This window comes from Centropristis striata, chromosome 2 (assembly GCF_030273125.1).
Source record: "Centropristis striata isolate RG_2023a ecotype Rhode Island chromosome 2, C.striata_1.0, whole genome shotgun sequence".
Classification (NCBI taxonomy): Eukaryota; Metazoa; Chordata; class Actinopteri; order Perciformes; family Serranidae; genus Centropristis; species Centropristis striata.
The window spans coordinates 41,400,835-41,421,049 of NC_081518.1; the positions used below are offsets into that span (position 1 = coordinate 41,400,835).

The window sequence follows — 20,215 nt, forward strand, 5'->3', positions numbered from 1 at the left end:
CCTATCCCCACCCCTCTAAAAAAGGTGAAGGAATCTTCAGGAGATACCTTAACATTAGGGCTACATTTCTAAATGGCGGACAGCAGACTGTAGTTTCTGGTGTGTTAACAACCCCTCACAGTCGTTTCCCACTCTACACCCCTGTCGTGTCATTTTTCGGTCTCTCTCAAGTGTTAGCATCAAATCAGTATGTACACACAGGCCATTTAGAGACTTCAAAGTTCAGCATTGGCTGCAGGGGTGAAAGCTCAGCATCCCACTAACATCCCTCGACAGGCCTGGGGGCTGGCAGATAAAAAGCTTAAAACCCAAACAGCAAAGAATCTCTTGCCTGGTTTGTGCCTCTCCAGCCTCAGTTAGATCAATATGTCTTAACCTTGCTGCGAAGGATCTGTAATAATTTGAATTCCACGTTAGATGGTGGTTCACAGAATGGTACAGATGTTGAAGGGGACAGGGTGTTTTGGGGAAAAGAGGGAATCTTTTCTTCTGTCACCCCAGTTGGAGGATAACAACTGGTGAGGATGCAGAACAAAAGAGCCAAAGCAGAACAACTGCCTCTCATCTCAACTTGCCGTCTGGAGGAATGCAAAAACAGTAAGTGTGTAAATGCTTTGCTACTCTCCCAACACATTATCATCTATTTTGCTTTAGTGATGTCGGCAACCAACTGGAGGCCGCAGGGAGAGAGCTGAGCAGACACGGGAAGAGCGTGGCTCTCTCCGCGGGACATGGAAGTGGAGGTTGCCTAAAAGACTAACACATTTGACATTTGCTTTGTCAACAGTTAGAGATTTTATGACTTTGTGTCGAGTTTGTTCTCTAGCACTGATGTTTTCTTTAGCGCCAGTGAATTGGAGTCCCCGCAGATTGCCTTAGCTCTTATATATTCCGCCTCCTACACAGTTCATTGTTCACACTTTGACAAAGTCACACCACATGTCCTTGGGGTAATGTCATTTTACATCACAACAATGGCATTGCACGTTTGAGTGATGTATAGCTGTTCTCTCCAGACACTGAACCAACCATGACTCAAGAAGACTTAAAGAGCCCCCATCCATCAATCACACCTATACATACAAACATCCTCTATGGAGAACAGCATCTATAGACTTAGAATATAGAATGCATACATGCATAAATAGCTCCGGTACCTTTGATATCATGTGTTCAAACCTTAGTTTGATTTTCCCACAGATGTCCTTGAGATACAGCTGCGTCGAAACTTGCTTGGGGGTCACAATGTTATTAAAATGCATCGTGGTTTTCAAATGTAAATTCCGCACTATTCAGTATGGAGAAAAATATCGGATTGGGAGCTCTCAATGTCTACAGGCAAGCAATGATATCCAGACTCAGACCTCCATGGCTTTTATCCTTCAGGAAATATTCATACTGCCTTTCTGTTGCATATCTAGAAACTTATTACGTGGTGTGAAAATCACCGAGATGCTGAAATACTATTAGCAGCAAACACATGTTTCGGCCATACTTCAAAATTAGCTGATGAATTGAATGCTATTGATGCAAACATCACATTGTACCATGCCATTATACACTAATGTGTTTGCCTCAAGGTTAGAGATTCAGGTTTTGTGGCAAGAATGTCTCTTGCTTTCCTCAGAACCATACACATAGAAATATCTTGTACAAACGGAATGAGCATTGTGTTTTCTTCACTGAACCACTACTGCTAATGTTCCCTAAAGCAAGGCAATTAAGCAGCAACTGCTTGGCTGAAGTAGCCGGAGCCAGCGGTGGAAGTGTGCAGCTCACACATGTGGATGTGTTCGCATCAGAGAGAACAACAGGCAACTTCAGGTACACTCCATCTGCTCTTATAGTGATGGTAATGTGGGTGTCAGCAAAACTGAATTCAACCAAAGTTGAATGGAGAATGGAGGGTGAACCAATTTACAATATGTAACAATGTGCCTTGAGCTAAGACAGCTAAACTGGCAGGACTGTAATGTGAAAATGAGATTATCTTGTCTGAAAAAAAAAGCAATCCAGACCTGTGAGTTTCCACAGATTTGCTATATTTGCTCAGATGTCAGCACACACATACAGAAAGTGCAGTTAGAATGCTCATACTTTACTTCAAGCGAGAACCATGTGAAATTGATAGGTGAAAGTATTGTTACTTTTCTCCTACATCTTCTCTTTTTTTTAATAGAAGGGGGAAAAAAGAAAAATGCTCTTTTAGCCTCCAAGATGCTCACAGTGCAGGCCCCAGTGTCTCATTATTTTATGTTCTGTTTTGAGTAAAGGCTCAAAAAAAGCTAAGCACAGACATTCACTGCAAGAGGTGCAAGAGAGGAAGAGCAAACTGGCCTTATGTTAACACACCGTTTGGAGTTAAAACACACATTTTATATAGTTTTTCTCAATGTCTTTGAAGAGACATCTCAACCAAAACTCAAAAAACACATTTTTATCTTACCTGCAGTGCTTCTTATCATTCTAGATTGTTTTTGAGCATATATGTACGGAACTAGAGAGAAAACAGTTCCTACAATGTGGTTTTTCAACAAAAGAAAAGTGCCATTTAGTTCCATTATATCTGAGAGAAGGCAGACATCCCTACTACTGATAACTCCAACACTCAACTCACACCAAAGCAATATAGATTACTGGGTAACGCTTTATAATAAGGTCCTTAATAACCATTAATTAACAAGTAATAAGGCATTGTTCTCGCTTTAGATCCGGTAGTTGCAAAAAGCATAGTTAACTTATAGTTCACTTATAATAGATGAGCAATAAAGTATATTTTAATATCAATAAGCAAACAAAATAAGATTAATAAAGGCATGGCAAAGACATAATGGGTGGGTCATGGGTGTTTGTAATGCCTTAATTAACACTTATATAAGCTTATAAACACAAAAGAATGTAAATAAGCATCTAGTAAGGACTTATAAGGGCCTTATTACTTGTTAATTAATGGTTATTACAAGGCCCTTAATATAAAGCATTACCGATTACTGATTAGCTCTACAGGTAAAAGGAAAAAAAATATTTTTATCTTCATTTGGGGTGAAATGAGATCCAGGGCCTAGCCATGTTATCATTGAATAAATCCCATGGGTTAATAATTAGTCACCATTTGTTCAGTACACTACAATTGAATACAATCTATAACAACAGATCAGTAGAAATTCTACATTTAGAAATATTACAATGCTAATTTTGTGTTGACGTTTCAAAGAGGTATTAATTATACTTTATGTGTATTAATTAGGTAATATTTAGGGGGTGTTGCAGTGGACTGCAATTATAAAATAAAATGTGTTTCTAATATTCCTCTCCCCACATGTTTGTAAACGGATTGGGCATTATAAAAACTGAACTAAATAACTAAAGGCTCCCTCCAATTTACCTAAATAGTCCAGGCACTCTGTGTTTGAAATAAGAGTTATTTAATAAACGGTTATTATGAGCTGCTGCTGAATGAAAAACTGAGTAATGTTAAGTAGCGTATTAAGGCACACCTGAGGGTTTTTTTGTTGTTGTTTGGGATCCGGGGAAGTGGAAGAGTAAGTCGGTTTGCAGGTTGGACTTCACTCAGTCATCATTATCATCATCATTATCAGGGAGAGGCAGCAGTGTGTGTTACGTTGTTCAGCTTTCTGAGACATTTTAATGTCCAGCTTTCTTATGGTAAAATAAGTCTGCACATTCATTTACATGCACATTCACTATTCATACAGACTATTTATTGATTGATTTACCAGAAAGCATCATGATATATGTTGTTATGGAGATATGAAATGACCTACACTACCGGTCAAAAGTTTTAGAACACCCCAATTTTTCCAGTTTTTTATTGAAATTCAAGCAGTTCAAGTCAAATGAACAGCTTGAAAGGGTACAAAGGTAAGTGGTGAACTGCCAGAGGTAAATAAAAAAAGGTAAGGGTAAACAAAACTAAAAAATAATGTACATTTCAGAATTATACAAGTAGGCCTTTTTTCAGGGAACAAGAAGTGTGTTAACAACTTAACTCTATAGAGTCTTGGGCTATTTTGTCCATTTTTGAATTCTTTTCATGTCTTTGTAAGTCATTTTGTGTCTTTTTTTGGTCATTTTGTGTCTTTTTTTAGTCATTTTGTGTCTTTTGGTGTCTTTTTTTGTCATTTTGTGTCTTTTTTTGGTCATTTTGTGTCTTTTTTTAGTCCTTTGGTCCAACATAAAATGTGATTTTGAATCTTTTTTTTACTTTCAAAACACTATCATGCTCAATCAAGAATTTTAAATGTTGCAAATGTGCATTCATTTCAGACATTAAACTGCATAATTTTCAATTCAATTCTGGGAAAGTTGGTGTGTTCTAAAACTTTTGACCAGTAGTGTATATTGGGATGGAATATTTTGGCCACAGTGTCCAGCTTTAGCTCAAGCTAGCTACCTTCTCGCTAGCTCCTGCAATTACAGTTACCCCCCTACTGTAATTCACATTTCACTCACAGAGACACAGAGAGCATGAGGAGTTAAGCCACTTCCAGCTGGTGTCAAGGTCTTACCTTTTTCAGTCGAAGGATCCCTTCTTGTGTCTGCGCGTCTGTAACGATCTCAAACATGCCTTGCTCATCTCCCTCGATGATGCTATATGTGGACTTGGCATTATCTCCGATGTCTCTGTCGTTTGCTTTCACCTTGCCGCCCATTTTCCCGATTGGTAGGTCTTCAGGGATCACAAACTCGTACAAACCTGGAAGAGAAACAGACATAGCTTTGAAATGTTGAACAAATTAAACAAAATCATGGGAGCTTATTAAAGTACTACATCATAATTAGGCTTAACAGCAGTTGGAAATATTTTCTGAGGAATGTGTTTGATGCAATTTGAAAAATAACATTTATTTTTCCCAATTATGACCAGAGCTCATTTAGAGCAGCAGTAATTCCTCCTCCTAATTAGATTTGGGACGTTTAAGGTCATGAAGTTACGTACTTTTTGAGAACTTTGGCGGGTTGTCGTTGATGTCCGTGAGCGTGACGGTGACAGTCGTCGTTCCAGACAAGCCCCCCATGTGACCTCCCATGTCCTTCGCCTGAATGACCACCAGGTACTCCTCTCTCACCTCCCGATCCATCCCATGGAGAGCAATTTTTATGGTCGCTGGAGGTGGAGACAGTTCATAACACATTAATGCAATTATAAACATGACTGATACACTCTGCACATCATTTTAATGATGCTCATGCGGGTTATGCACAAGCAAGAAAGAAGCTTACTGTAACCTTCACGCCCCCCTAACTGCACAGTTTGTGCTATGCATTATTTTAGACCATGACTTTACAAAAAACAAGGACTCCATTCTGAGGAGAGGTAAAAAAAAAAAAAAAAATCCCTGCAGGTTTATTCACAGTCTGTGTGAGCACGGCAAGGTGGTCATGACTGAGCCAGTCCCAGCACTGAGAATCAGCTGTGTTTGTTTTCAAATGTGTTGTTCCGCCGTCTGCAGTCATTTGTATTCTGATTGAGTGTGAATTATGCTGTCTGTCTTGTATAATCTTGAATATTGTATGCAGAATGGACCTTATTGACTCTGCCACGGCGCTGAATATAAAAAGGGCTCAGCACCGGCATATACGGATAATCCACTCAGGAAACAGAGGCCCGCAGGATCATCAAATGAATATAAAACCCCTCATAAAAGCCAGGCTTTGGCATGACACCCTGCCTTGGTCCTGAGCTGCCTCAGACAATGAGAATATGCTTGGCTATGATGAAAAAACGTGGGAGGGGTTAGGTTGTTGTCTCGGCTTGCATTCTCAAACCTTGTGATAGATTTTTCCTTCCAGATGTAACACAGTTTCAGGGTCAGTGTTGCTTTTGGAGGTCACACACAACACTGATGATCTAAACCACTAGCGGATGTGAAGGAGAAGAGTTGGACATTTTAAACAGAAAAGCTACCTAACCTCATTAGCAGCACTGCACTGGATGAAGATGCAATAACCTTGTTTTTTAGATTATTTAAAAAAAAAAAAAAATAGGTATCTTTTCATATAAAACAAGCTTTTTTTGTGTTGTGGTTCAGTTTTTTGGTTTGTCTGTCAGCAAGGTTATGGGAAAAATAATTGCCTGATTTTCATGAAACTAGGTGGAAGGTTGAAGCACAGGGCAAGGAAGAACCCATTCAATTTCTGAGTGTATGAAGCAGATATAGAAATTATATTTTACTTTGGTTAATAGTGCGAGATAAGGCATTTAGCGTTGGTAAAGGTCTGAGTGAGTGCCCTTCTAATGAATCATTGTGTGACTGTTTTTTTTTTTTTTTTTTACTTTCACTTGCCAGTACCACCATGCCCATAGCTCTATAAATGATTAACATCCTCAAGCAATTTTCATGACAAAAACATGGTGCATTTGGTGACCATGGGATCAACTCAACCAATAGATTTTTTACCAGCTGGTCACATTAGTACCATAGACCATTATTCCCAGACCCAAGACTATAAGTTTACTTCACATAATGTAGCTCAACCTTGAAGGATACCCTGATTTTGTTTTTTGACATTGGCTTTTCGTCGTCAGTGTTCGTGTCCCACAGGCACCACTGCTATACCGAATATGTAAAAATAACATAACTTTTTCGTCCTTTCAATTGTGTGTGAACTTATTAGACCCCAATATGTAGAAAAATAAGCGGTAACCATTCAAGGACAAACACTTATAGGGGCTGTATGGGGCTTTAAGTATGTTTTACTATATGATTCTGTTACTTACAGGGTTTGTACAGCTTTTTTGGGGTTCAATTCAAGCACTTTTCATGCACTTTCAAGGTACCTAAACCAACATATCCTGACTCCCAAAGCTCTATCATCACCCCATCTAAGACTCTCTCTTAGATGTATGTTTTAATGCTGATTATGTGACAATTTAGGTGTATGTGATAATGTGAAAATTTAAGCATTTTCCAAGGAATATATAATAATTTTAGCATAATATCAATCAAGCATATTTCTAACCTTGAAAACACAACCGTTACAATTAAGCAATTTCCAAACTTTCCAGACTTTGTTCGAACACTTTACTTATGTTTGATGTAAATTAGACCTAAGAGATATCTAACTGATCTTATGATAATAACAGACACAGCACAGCATAACAACCTTCACTAATGCACAGTTTTCTGTAGTGGAGTTCAAAATCAGGTTTTTCAACCAATGAAAAGGTAAAAAGTCAATTAATATCAAGGTGATCCACTATGTTTTTAGCTTCTTAGCGTAAAGATTATTTTTTTTTCACTTTTTCAGAGGATGTTCAATTGCAAGATGTTTAATATGTAAACAAAAGATGTACTTGAATGTGACCAGGGAGACAATATTATGAATGCAATAATGCATAAGGGTCCAATAACTCATTAAACTCTAATTTATTCAAAAGAATGAATACATTATTTGTGTCATAGGGCAAATATGCTTTTTGAAAATCATATCTACTTTACTGCTACTTCCCATAATACTTAGAATAACGCTATGTGATAGAACACTACTGTAGACAATGCAAAGGTTAAGTGCTCAGATTCACAAGCAGTAAATCCAGAGAACCTTAAGGTGCTCTTAAAGATAAAAATAAAAGTGGTGATAGAAATTGTAGGTTTTTCTGGTAACACTTTACAATAACCATATAAGTAATGTTTGGAGATGGTTTATAAACCAATTATTAACCATTTACTAAGTGCTATACATATTTAATCTTTAAATGGTTTCAACCAATTTCTTAAAGGTATATGAATCATTTCAAAAATCATTAACATACTAAATATGGTGTTAAAAGTGTAATAATGAGTGAAACTAAAAGTATTAATTATAATTTAATTATTTGTTAATGGTAAATTAATTATACATTTACATTAATATACTATATATTAGCCATTTATACATTATTTAGTTAGTTAAACAGTAATAAATGATGTATTTACCATTCTAAATGGCCTATAAACTGTTTATAAATGATGATTAAACATTAATAAAGTATCTGTTTACCATTTATAAATGATGGTTATTGTAAAGTGTTACCGTTTTTCTTTTACTGAAACACCAGATACACAATAGTGAACCTCTCACCTGTCCTTGTTTTTGGACATTAGATTCAAAGAGATGCCTGACGGATGGATTTAGTTCACATTATCCATCACCTACACAATTTTAAACCATTAACTTGCCAATTAAATAAAGGCTTTTAACACAACTTATACTCCCACCTTATTGTAAAGTGTGCTCTATGTATAGAAAAAATAAAACGTGCATGGGCGTATTCTTGCAAAGGCGACATTTATACTCTGGTTGCTGCTTTTTGTTATGTCACTGCAGTAAAAATGAGCTTTGACTGGCATCAACAAGGTAGGCCCACCTCCTCTCGAGTCACGCAAACAAATGAAGCCATAAATAAAAAGAGCAACACAAACAAGTCACTCGTTTTCCGTCTTCCACGCACACACAAACACACTCCAGTCATCATGCTAGAAGCAACACTCTCATCTCTGTTGATCATCGTTAATTATTCAAATTAATTCCTAATCACTGAAAAGGGAGGATAGACAAACACTCATTTCCATAGATATTTGCCTCAACTTTTTTTTTTTCACCGACCATTAACCAAGTGATGAATTGGGGCATGATGTTTATTTATTTATTGAATGCTTTTCATTTCCAATGTGGCGTTGTAAGTGTCAAACGCATTCTAATGGTTGTTTTCCCCTTACCTTTTATTTTTCATTAACATTCATTAAAACATCTGGCTCACTTGAATGAGCCATCTGCATGTGCTCCGCAACCACACAAAGCATGAATGCTAATCCTTAAATTGTCCGTTCAGTGCGTTTTCTAAAGCCACGTCCCGGCTGCAGATGCTTTCGGGATCACGGCGCCTATAGCGGCGAGGACGGGCTCCGTTTCTACGGTACACGTCGAACTGAGTGTTCGTACTAATTATGCACATAAATTTTGAAACTCCCCTTTTCTTGAAGCTTGTTTATTGTGTGCTGTTTTCCAAATTGTGAGCAGTCGATTTCCATCTCATTTCTTATTAATGTAATTTCACCATTATTTAATCATATTGCTTACAGACACACGTTAAAAAGTCAGCTGAAAAAGCAATTAAAGATCCAATCTGGAATCTGTTTTGAGATAACTTTATGCATGATGACGCTGCTGAAGAGTTCGCCTTGTGAAAGGAAGAAGTAATTATTGTTATTATTTTGAATTCATAACGCAATGATGTTGCACAGCGGCATATGAGTACTGGCCCATTTAGCATTTAGGACGACCAATCAGCTAATGGAAACATGCAACTCAGTGATGCCTATATGGATCTTCTAATTTAGTAGTTTTAATAATGAATTTCATGCGAGCCATTGTTGAACCATGCAGCATGTCACTGATGATCAGTGGACCTAGTTAAACCAGGACAAACAGAATAGAGAAGCCATTGGATTTTTCTCGATGTAGCCCACTGATAGAGGCGCACTTTTGTCCTCACCCGCCTACATGTGGGGCCTACACTTCCTGTTGTGAAAGGCTACACTAGCATCAGTCTTATTCAGCAGGGCCAGGGTGATTTTATTATGCAGATTGCAATCATGTGTGAGTAATATTGTGTGTATGTAATAATTTCCATTAGTGATGTCAGTAACTGTTGTCTGACAAGAAGATCTCTGTGAGATCAAAATGTAACCTTATTAAATTTATTGGGAGCCACACACGCAGTATGGGGTCGTATTTCTGTTTCACTCTGCATGTCAGCTGTGTGGGTGCTTTTTAACCCGTTGAGACCCACGTTGAGACCCACGTTGAGACCCATATTTAGGGGAGCAGGTCAACAGTAGATGCCACATTGAAATGGTACACACCATCTGAAATAGTGGCTGTTCTAGACCAATTTTACTGTGGGGGCCAATGAGGGGCCAGTGTTTAATCAGAGGGGCACATTAGCACATGAAAGAATGGCAAAGATGATATTTAAGCATTCAAAATCTTTGAATGTCTTGAAAAAGACATATAAATGACAAAAAAAAGACACAAAATGACCAAAAAAGACACAAAATGAGAAGACAGAATAACAAAAAAAAACCCACAGAAGAGATAAAAATGACAAAAAAAGACACAAAATTACCAAAAAACACACAAAATAACTAAAAAAACACACAACAACAGACACAAAATTACCAAATAAATACACAAAAGACACAAATGACCAAAAAAGACACAAAATTACTTACAAAGACACGTTAAGACATGAAAAGGATTTAAAAATGGACAAAATAGCCCTATAAGACTCAATAGAGTTAAACTATTATACAATGTTCACATTCTGGGTTCCTTTTGTGTACAATGAGATATTGTTTGAACAATTTGACACAGGGGCCACAGCAGGGGCCAAAGGCTTCTTCACAGGGGCAGTGGCCCCTGGAGGCCCCTGTGTAGAACCGCCATTGATCTGAAAGCTGGAAAACTGAAGATTATTTCGAGATGCAGTTCAACACCGTTGTCAAGTTTGTCTGCTTATAAATCTGAAGCAAATGTGTTTTTTTGGTAGGTGCCAATTCAAAAGTTGAAATTTTTCAGTGTAAAATGCCATAGAACATTATAATTGAAGTATGTGAAGGTCAGTCCCATTTTCAGTTATATCTCACAGGTTGTGGCAGCAATTCCATTTGTTACTTGAATACCATTTATTACACACATTTGGCTATCCATTTTTTTTTTTACCACACAAGAATTGATAAAAAAATGTCAAAAATCTCTCCAAAATACCACATGAAGACCTTGAAGAAAAACATAGAAAAATCAATGCTGTGATTTGGTGAAAAATTGCATTTTTCTGTGATAATGTGAGCATTTTTGTGCTGGAAATTGCTGACAAAAACCCTTATTCCCAATATACCTTGACACTGTTTGTTGTTGTAAAGTTTCATGAGGCTGTGATTATCCCTGAGGTTACAGCAGGTCTTTTTATACAGTGAGAGTAAGTATTGCAAAAATGAAATAGCTGCAATGTGGACTAACATCATCACACGTGAACAAAATTGGGCTCATTGAATCCACAATAGTCTCAGCTTTATTCATTTCCAAGACTGTTTCTGGTATGAAAAGATATTCAAATACAATGTCTTTTTGTCCAGACATCTTGAAGTCAGAGGTCAAGGGGCCGCTTTGATGGCCATGTCAGTTTTTTCCTATCAAAAATTTAGTCTAAGTTTTATACCATATACCCAGTGGCGGTTCTACACAAGGGCCTACAGGGGCCACTGCCCCTGTTAAGAAGCCCTTGGCCCCTGCTGTGGCCCCTGTGTCTAATTAATAATAAAATTATCAATTTGTAAAGATGAGAGATGGAACAATTCTTACCTATTTTTTGTTCAAACAATATCTCATTGTACACAAAAGGAACCCAGAATGTGTATATTGTATAATAGTTTAATTGTGCAATAAAAGCTTGTGAATATATATAAAAAAAATATCATTCTCACTGTACTGCGCTTTCAAAATAAAAAAAGTAATTGTGCACAAAAATGAGAAATGTAATTGTCGTACAAAAATAGTTGTTATTGTTGGTAAGTCTCATTGTTTCAATCAATGTATTTGTATCTTCTAAATATAATTAAATGAGATTTAAAAAAAAAGCTAAAATAAAGGTTTTGAATGCTTAAATATCATCTTTGCTGTTTTTAATGTGCCCCTCTGATTAAAGAGTGGCCCCTGCTTGGCCCCCACAGTAAAACTGGTCTAGAACCGCCACTGCATACACCAACGGATTTCTTAGGCCGTGTAGTTTAATATGATATCTCTTTCGTCAATGTAGTATTAAGACTGATCATGCTACAGCCTCTAAAAGACAAGTTAGGCAGAGTGTTAATGATTTAACCATCCAAAAAAACAGCATGATTTCATTATTATTTCCATGTATTAATTAAAGCTATTAGTTATAGTGCCCCCACTGATGAACATTTTTGCCCGAGCGTACTGTTCATGTTTTGAAACACAAGTGTGCAGCTGTAGAGGGAAAATCCAGGGAAAGGGAGCGAGCCCGGGAGCCTGAGTTAACAGCAGCCTCATGCAGCGATAATCTACAAGCATTTCAAAAAACAGATGGGCCGAGTTACCTGCAGTCCTGTTGTTGTTACACAACTTTTTAAGCTATAACCAACATTGTCAGCTCCCATTTAGCGTGCATTTACTCATGATGTCCCTTATGGGCGCGCTGAAAAGAGGCGATGCAGACACACACAGTGTAGTAGACCTCACTCTTTAACATAGCTGCCACATTGGCGTCTAAAAAAAGTGTTTTTTTACTGTAAATAAGTTATTGCCCTTTCAGAAAATGTATGCATTTTTTGCTTAATGTACAGCAACAGAGTGAGACTAGCTCAGGTGGGCCAGCAGGTGGGGAAGCTGTTGCATCTCTACCTGCTGTGACACCTGTACAACCTGTTGCAGCCGTGGGCAGCACACATGTACAGTACATTAAAAAGCCACTCTCTTACTCAAGGGAGTCACATCTGTATTTCTTTTTCAGGTAAATCTACACACCGCAGAGAGCTCTAGTGCCAAAATTTAGGCAGCATTACAAAGAATATGCTGATCTATATCTAATCGAACCTGGTCTCACAGGAATCCGTGAAATAGCCACGGATTTGCTTAACTCAAAATCCGTGGAATAGCCACGGAATCACTCAAATTTTCGTGAAACTGACACGGATTTCGCTACAATGCAAGTTAATATTTTTTCCTATTGGTTTGTTCCAAGTCACGTGACTTTCAAGGTCCCGGCGGTCAGAACAAAAAACATGGCGGACAGTTCTCTCATTTTTAGTGAAAAAAGCAATATTTTGACTTAGTTTCTGCATAAAAATGGATTTTGATCACATTTCTAGTGAGAAATATATGTTTTATTTTCTAAATATTCACTCAGTAAAAGTACATAATCACTTTGTATGTTGGAATAGCCACGGGATATGACTGTCATTAACTTGCATTGTAGCAAAATCCGTGTCAGTTTCACGGAAATTTGAGTGATTCCGTGGCTATTCCACGGATTCCTGTGAGATCATGTTGATCTTATCCATAAATATTACAGGAATAAATGCATTGGTTAGATCCCTTACACTCACTTTTGACCCATGTCCACTGCATTGTAGGGTACGGCTAAGGATCCAAATTAGCTAACCTGATATTAAAAGGCCCAACAAGATCTCCAACCTAAACGACAGATTAGACCGTTAGTCAATATCATCCATACTGTAAATGTGAGTCTTATTTTGCTGCATACAAACGCCTGATATCGATATCATTGATATCATCATATTGACGCCTAATATTTTTTCTAAATTCACTTGACCATATCATGCAGTAGAAACACTTTTTTGGATTTTATTCAATTCTTCTCGTCTGCATAACAAGGAAGTTTCTTCAAGGCAAAAACATACTAGTTCATGCTTTATATTTAATCATTTGTGCACATGAAAAACTTAAAGGAGCAGTCTGTAGGATTTACTGGCATCTAGCGCTGAGGATACCTGAATACCCTTCCCCTTCTAAACGTGATGAGAACATATGGTGGCCTTCAGGAAATGGGAAAAGTCAGCATAGAGGAAGAGGAAGAGGACCTGCTCCATGTAGATATTGAGGGCTCACAGAAACACAACCAACAAAAATGCAGCCTCACCTAATTTCAGGTGATAATAATGTAATAAACATTGTTATGAATATTCATATTTATATTTAAAATCCCATTCCTGCATCTGAATGCCCCTAAATACTTCACAATGCTGCTTTAATTCCCGCCATTATTCTGCTTTCTAACGTGATACAGCCACTTCAAGGTCTGTCTGTCGCTCGCTGCCTAAACAAAGCCGAGATAGCTGCTGCCTCCACACAAAGGACGATGTTTTCTCCACATTCCAACTCTGAGACAAAAGCAGCAACTTCTGTGGCTTGAGTTGGCAGGAGCCTACACAGAGCTCACACAGGAATGCGTCTTGATAAACCAATAAACACCTTTCATATATTTTAAGTTTTTGTTATTTTTGTCATGTCATTTTTTGCTCTACAATTTCAGTCTATAATACATTAGAATATTAACTCTTAGCGACTATGTTCCCATCACTTTATAACGTGTCCATATATATGTATCATTAAATGTTATAAAAGGCCTGGAACCCCCTCTGGCCCTTCTGACTAGATCTCAGCAAGATTGTCTTTTAGAGGCGGATCAAAGTTTTAAAGCTAGATTGAAGATATTAGTATTTTCTGAAACAGGACTAACTTAACCATCCATTGGCAAAAACCATGTCGTGTTAGCTATTCGGGGGCTAAATGACGGTAAACATTTAAGCAAAATTTTGGCAAGGGAAGAACTGGAATGGGCATTTAAAAATGACCTGGTCCTTGACCTCTGACCTAAGGGTATCATTATATGTTATATGGGTAGCCGCAGGGCTCCCCTTTAAAGACATGCCCACTTTATGTCAATACCATGCATTTTTGTCAAACAAATATGCAACATGCAGTCTTTTGCATGTAGTACAAATGTGTTATTTTTTTTCTGTGTATATTTCTGCATACTCCGTAAAAAACATTGCAATTGCATAAAATATGTATGACTTGAAAACTGAGACTCTTGTGGATTCAATGAATCCAATTGTAATGAGGTGTGTTGATGTTAGTCCCCATAGCAACCAAAACTTGATATATAAAATGGCATATGGTCCAGTTTGACCTTTCCATTTGAAAAGTTGTAGACTGACCACTGGCGTCTCCAAATTAAGAATTTTTACGCATTTTTACGCATGTGACATCAGAGTTAACTTCATTAATTATGATCATTAATTATCCCATTCATGAATTGGTCACGGTCTAATGGTGAATTGCATTCTGTACTATTGCCTTCAGGTGTATGTGCAAGGCTTTTAAAAAAATGGTGTGGAGTTAAAATATTATATTTTAGAATTTTCTACTGCATAATCTTTGCTTTAAAGCAGGGGTGTCAAACTCTGGCCCGCGGGCCAAATTTGGCCCGCAGTGTAATTTTATTTGGCCAGCGAGGCAATACCAAATTATTATCTTATTATTGTACTATAAAAGCTGACCCGCCGGTATTATACGGCGCATTTACCGCTAAAACTACAAATCCCACAATGCCCTGCTGTTGTTTTGGCGCGTCAATCAGGACAGGACCCAGTAACGCGCTCCTCTGTGACAGTCGTCATAGCAACCTCAAGCTAGAGCCGTCTCCGAGCTACGCCTTCCCAAAAATGGCGAAAAGAAAGGCAGAATTTATTAAAAAGTTTATTTTGATATTTAAATCAGAAGGATGCAAGTAGAAAAGAGGCATACGATTTTTATTTAATTTTTATTTAATAAATTAATGACATTGATGTGTTTTTTATTTGAAATTTGATTTTGCATGTCTGCACTATTTAGTTATATATTGTATGTTTATAAGCGTTGCTGGTTCCATATTTAATGTTAAAGCAAAACATGTTTGGTATATATTAAAAGGTTTATTTGTTCAATGTTGGCCCGCGATTTTATTCAAGTTTTAAATTTTGGCCCATTGTGTATTTGAGTTTGACACCCCTGCTTTAAAGGGACATTAGTCGATACACTGGGTTGTTCGTCTGATACACCGTTGAGTCATGAAAGTCTAAAACAGTCCTCACAGTTGAGGTAGGAGCTTCATCTACATATCTGCATACTTAGACCCTTCCAAGGTAAAGTTATTCCCGACAGAGACTTGGACGCACTTACCTCAGACTCGGTCAAACTGCGATAGCGATAGACTTGGCCTGAGGTGACTTTGTAAGCTCATTTATCGAAGTTGAAGCAGGTAATGAAAAGGACAATGTTTAAATACTGAAAGGTTTTGGCCTTGTCTCCAAGAAAAAGACTACTGAAATAATCCTTAGATGTAATCACTGTCTCACTGTTAAGCCTATTTCTTCCCTTTTTGTCCCATTGTGGGCGTGGCGTTCATTCATTACATTTTGTAATGCATTATGCTCTCCATTGGTTAGAAACAGACAAAGGATTTGCACACTGTATTAATAGCTCCCATTAAATTTAATGAAGCAACGTTTCGATCTCACAGAGATCTTCGTCAGGCTTTGTCAGGCAAACAATGAATAACAGCACAAAGAGCTTTGCCTGCCCCACAGAGGTGTCCTCCTTTTGTGTCTCCTTAGCGATCACTCTGGGCCTCTGTATTATTGCTTGTAGTATTAAGCACACTATTTATAGTGGAATACTGCAGCTGGTTGCAGTAAGCAAAATGACAGGGCAGTCCTGCAGGTGAATCTTGTATCCAAAGTGTCAGACATGGCCTCCAGGGTGTGCTGCTTTGTCTTTTAATTAAATTTAAAGATGGAGGAACACAACCCTCACAGCTTTGTGCCCAAAGGTTTGTCTTATAATTCTAAAATATCAACAAACACAGAACTGCACTTACCAGAGTTGGGGTCTACAGAGAAATATGGTTGTCCCTCCAGTATGCTGTAGACTAGTTTAGCGCTGTTCCCGTACACCGGATCATCGGCATCTGTAGCTGTTACCCGGGTAACTGGGGTACCTGTGGGGCGGAAATACAGGATTAGGACCTAGAACTCTATGTGCAATCATCTCCACATAGCTGAGCCAATCAACAGGAGACTGTTCAACCAATGTGGGATTGATGTGTTGAGAAATCCATTCCCATCTGTAGCAGACAGGCTTGACTTTTACAACACATTGCCACTTCGGTTGCTCTGGAATTTCAGCAGCCTGCACGACATCTGAATTTTTTTTTAAATCAGTGTATTTTTATGCAGGTAGCCAGATCAAGAGCTATACAACACAAGGCAGTGGTGCTCATGGAAACATTACACAAGGGCAGCCACAATCAAAACAAAACAAAAGTTCATTTTCATTGCTTTAGAATGCATAAATGATTAAAATAGTGTACCTTTTGACGTCAATGTGTAAAAGGGAAAATACATTATAAAATATCTACCAAATTTTTATTTTTTCAATCAAGGGAAAATAAATCCAAATGGTGTCGGTTTATTGATTTTTAAAATATCTTCTCCGTTTTTGCAAATTATATAAATATATTTGTACAAATCTGGTATGAGATATATTTAAATACATCATCCCTTCAGCAAAAGGAAAAAGAAAAAAAGCCAAACCCTAAAACTAAAACAGCATGATTTTTGAAGAGTGTGTACCCATGTTGTATGGTGCCCCCTCCTCATATCCAGAATTTGTTGTAGAAAATCTTTAAAGGAAAAACAACTGATGACCAGGTCGATTCGAATAGCAGCCTTGTGCGGGATTTATTTAACAAGTATCAAAAACAGATTCAGATGCCAAAGGTGTCAGACGACTCCAAAAGTCAGAACAACACTGAGAGACAACACCAAGTTTCTCTCTTTTTAAATTGCAGGTTGGTGTGTCATTGTTTCTGTGTAACTAAGGTTCAACGTCCTGTAATTTCCTGTTATGAAAAACACTTGATATAAGAGCACACTTGGGATTTCCCAAATCCGAGCTGTTCATATCTCAATCAAGCAGAAGTTTCCTGTAAAGAGACTGTGACTGTTGGTCAGATTTCTGTGTGTTTATCAAAACATATTTGATGCATATTTAAACTGCTATATGTCAGATATGTTAATACATCTTCAAATTAATTCTACGACAAATTCATCCTCCAATCATGTGTACAGTCGTGATGTAAATGACATGACGTGACTTCAGATGAAATATGTTCTCCTGTAACGGATGTTGGCCTAACTGAACAAACTAGCCAGTGTTGATCAGTCATTTTGTCTTTTGTCATGCTAGCTTCTGCTGGATAAGTTCGCTCTAATCAACATGACAGTGATGGATGTCTCACACATTTATTGTAACACAGCAAGGAAAGTAACCAAATCAGTTGAGGGCCAACTTATACTTTCTCAAGTATTGGTCTAATAGAACTGCAGCAGACCACTAACACACACACACTGAAAGCTGTAATGCGTAACTTGAAAACACTTTCTTGAATGCTGAAAGACATCAATTGTATCTCTTTGAGCCTCATCACTTTAAGCAAACTTTAAGACTTAACTCACAAAGAAACCACTTTGGATTCTGAGAAGAGTTCGACCAATTAGAAGTTTGGCTACGTTAATGTAACTGTTGGCACACATATTCTTACAATGTTAATTGGATATCACTATTCCTTTAACACTAAAGCAATTATCCATTACCTTCACTGCAACAATACTCAATTTAGCAGAAATGAGGTCCTTTTTACAGCAGCTATATGAGGTTTGCAGGAAATGTACACAAGGACCTTCATCAATACAGCAACTCTGCCATTAGTTTTTAGTTAATTAGATTAGTGACAATTCAATCCACCATTCACAGCTCCATTATAAGGTATCAGGGAAAAATGCATTGAAAAAATTGAATATAAAGAGACTATTAACGCAATTAAACCCATCCATTTTAATTCACAGTGACCTAGCTCCTCATCAGTCTCAGTGAGAGTGAGGGAGAGAGAGAAGGAGAGCAAAGAAGCTGACATGCTGACAGTGAGCAACACGCTGGCAGGAAGCTACAGATGGTATGCTAATTGTTTCTGTGAAAGATGTTTAGAGGTGTTCTGACAACAAAGGGAGACGTCCCTCGTCGCAGACGGCACAGGTCCTGCCACAGGCACCTAAGTCTGTCCACTGCAGATGAAAAGGCTTGTAGTGAAGACCTTCGCCAAGTTTTGCCTCCGACACTGCGATTCAGAGGTTTCAGTCATGAATTAAAACATGAAATTGAAAAAGGCCAGATGCGATGGCAACACAATCCCTGCACAGCATGTAAGCCACATATCAGACATCTGTATTCTGCTGGCTTACTGTCTTCTGCTGCCTCTACAAGCACTGAAACAACCTCCAACTGACCTGCTGACCAATGAGCAGCTCAGCCATGACTTAGAGATGTCTAATCTCCAAGAAGTTTAAAACAAACTCTGAGAGGACTTAACTTATCCCTAAAGCAAACCATTCCAGTCCAAGTGCCCTGCATGAACAGCACAAAGACCTTTTTATTTCCATGTTACCTCCCACTTTACAGCACAGTCGGCAGAAAAATCATGTGGGCAATGTACAGGTGCATCTCAATACATTAGAAGATCATGAGTCTGAAAAGTCCATTTCCAGTAGTTTGATTGATTGATTGATTGATTGTCTTTATTTCGAACATGCAAGCAATAATAAAAAAAAAAAACAAGTTTAAATATTAATAGATGAATAAATAAAAAACAAAACAAAGAAGCAAAAAAAACAAAAAAAACCCCCAGACACTTTCTACATGCTCGAAAGGGGGTAGGAGGAAGAAAAAAAACATATCAAGTCCTACCCGTTAACAGATCAATTTGGCTTGGATAGTTAGTATTATGTTATTAACATGTCAGTATGATAAAAGGCTATATTAATGCTTATATATATGAAATAATGAACAATTGTGTGTATATAGATATACACACAATTGTGTATATCTATATACACATATTGTGTATATCTATATTTAATATTTATATGAATAATAAATATAGTCACATACAAATATTATAAACAATTATATATAAGTCAAATAGTCACATAGCCCCAACCAAGTATTGCGTGCATATAGATGAACATTTTTATATGACTTTTTTAATTTTAGGTCTTCATTAAATGTAAGCCATACTCATTATAATTAGAAGAGATTAAATACATTAAGACATGAAATGTTTCATTCTGTGTGTAATGGATCTATATATCATGTGTTATTTCCACTTCTTGAATTTAATTACTGACATAAATAAACTTTTTTACTGTATTGAGATGCACCTGTATATTACTGCAAACCACAAATATGTTGATATAAAAGTTGAGTATTCATTCTGCACGGTCAGAGGTGGGACCTTAGTTTAAACCAACTGATGACTCTATGTTAGTAACTACAGTACACTGTAAAAAATGTTTGTTTAAATTACAGTAAAAAACTGTCAAATTGCATCAGAAATAGGTCGTAAAATTATACATTGTACATCACTGTAGTAGATACTTTTAATTACTGTAAATCAAACAACAGTATAAAACTTTGAATTCTACCGCCATAAACTGTAGAAAACACACCGTTTTGCTGTAAAAATATAACATTTTCATGTAAAGTTAATGGAGAAGTACCATGATGAAACAAT

General features: G+C 37.3%; 1 protein-coding gene across 2 annotated transcripts in view; it reads right to left on the bottom strand.

Annotated features, from left to right (window-relative positions):
- Positions 1–20,215, bottom strand: part of cdh8 (cadherin 8) — a 132,958-nt gene that overhangs the window by 34,598 nt on the left and 78,145 nt on the right. For both annotated transcript variants that reach the window (XM_059351455.1, XM_059351448.1), the window contains exons 4-6: positions 16,466–16,585; positions 4,961–5,128; positions 4,530–4,717 (exon numbers count right to left, since the gene is read on the bottom strand). In XM_059351455.1, coding sequence (XP_059207438.1) covers positions 4,530–4,717; positions 4,961–5,128; positions 16,466–16,585 — 476 coding nt within the window. The remainder of the gene's footprint in view (positions 1–4,529; positions 4,718–4,960; positions 5,129–16,465; positions 16,586–20,215) is intronic.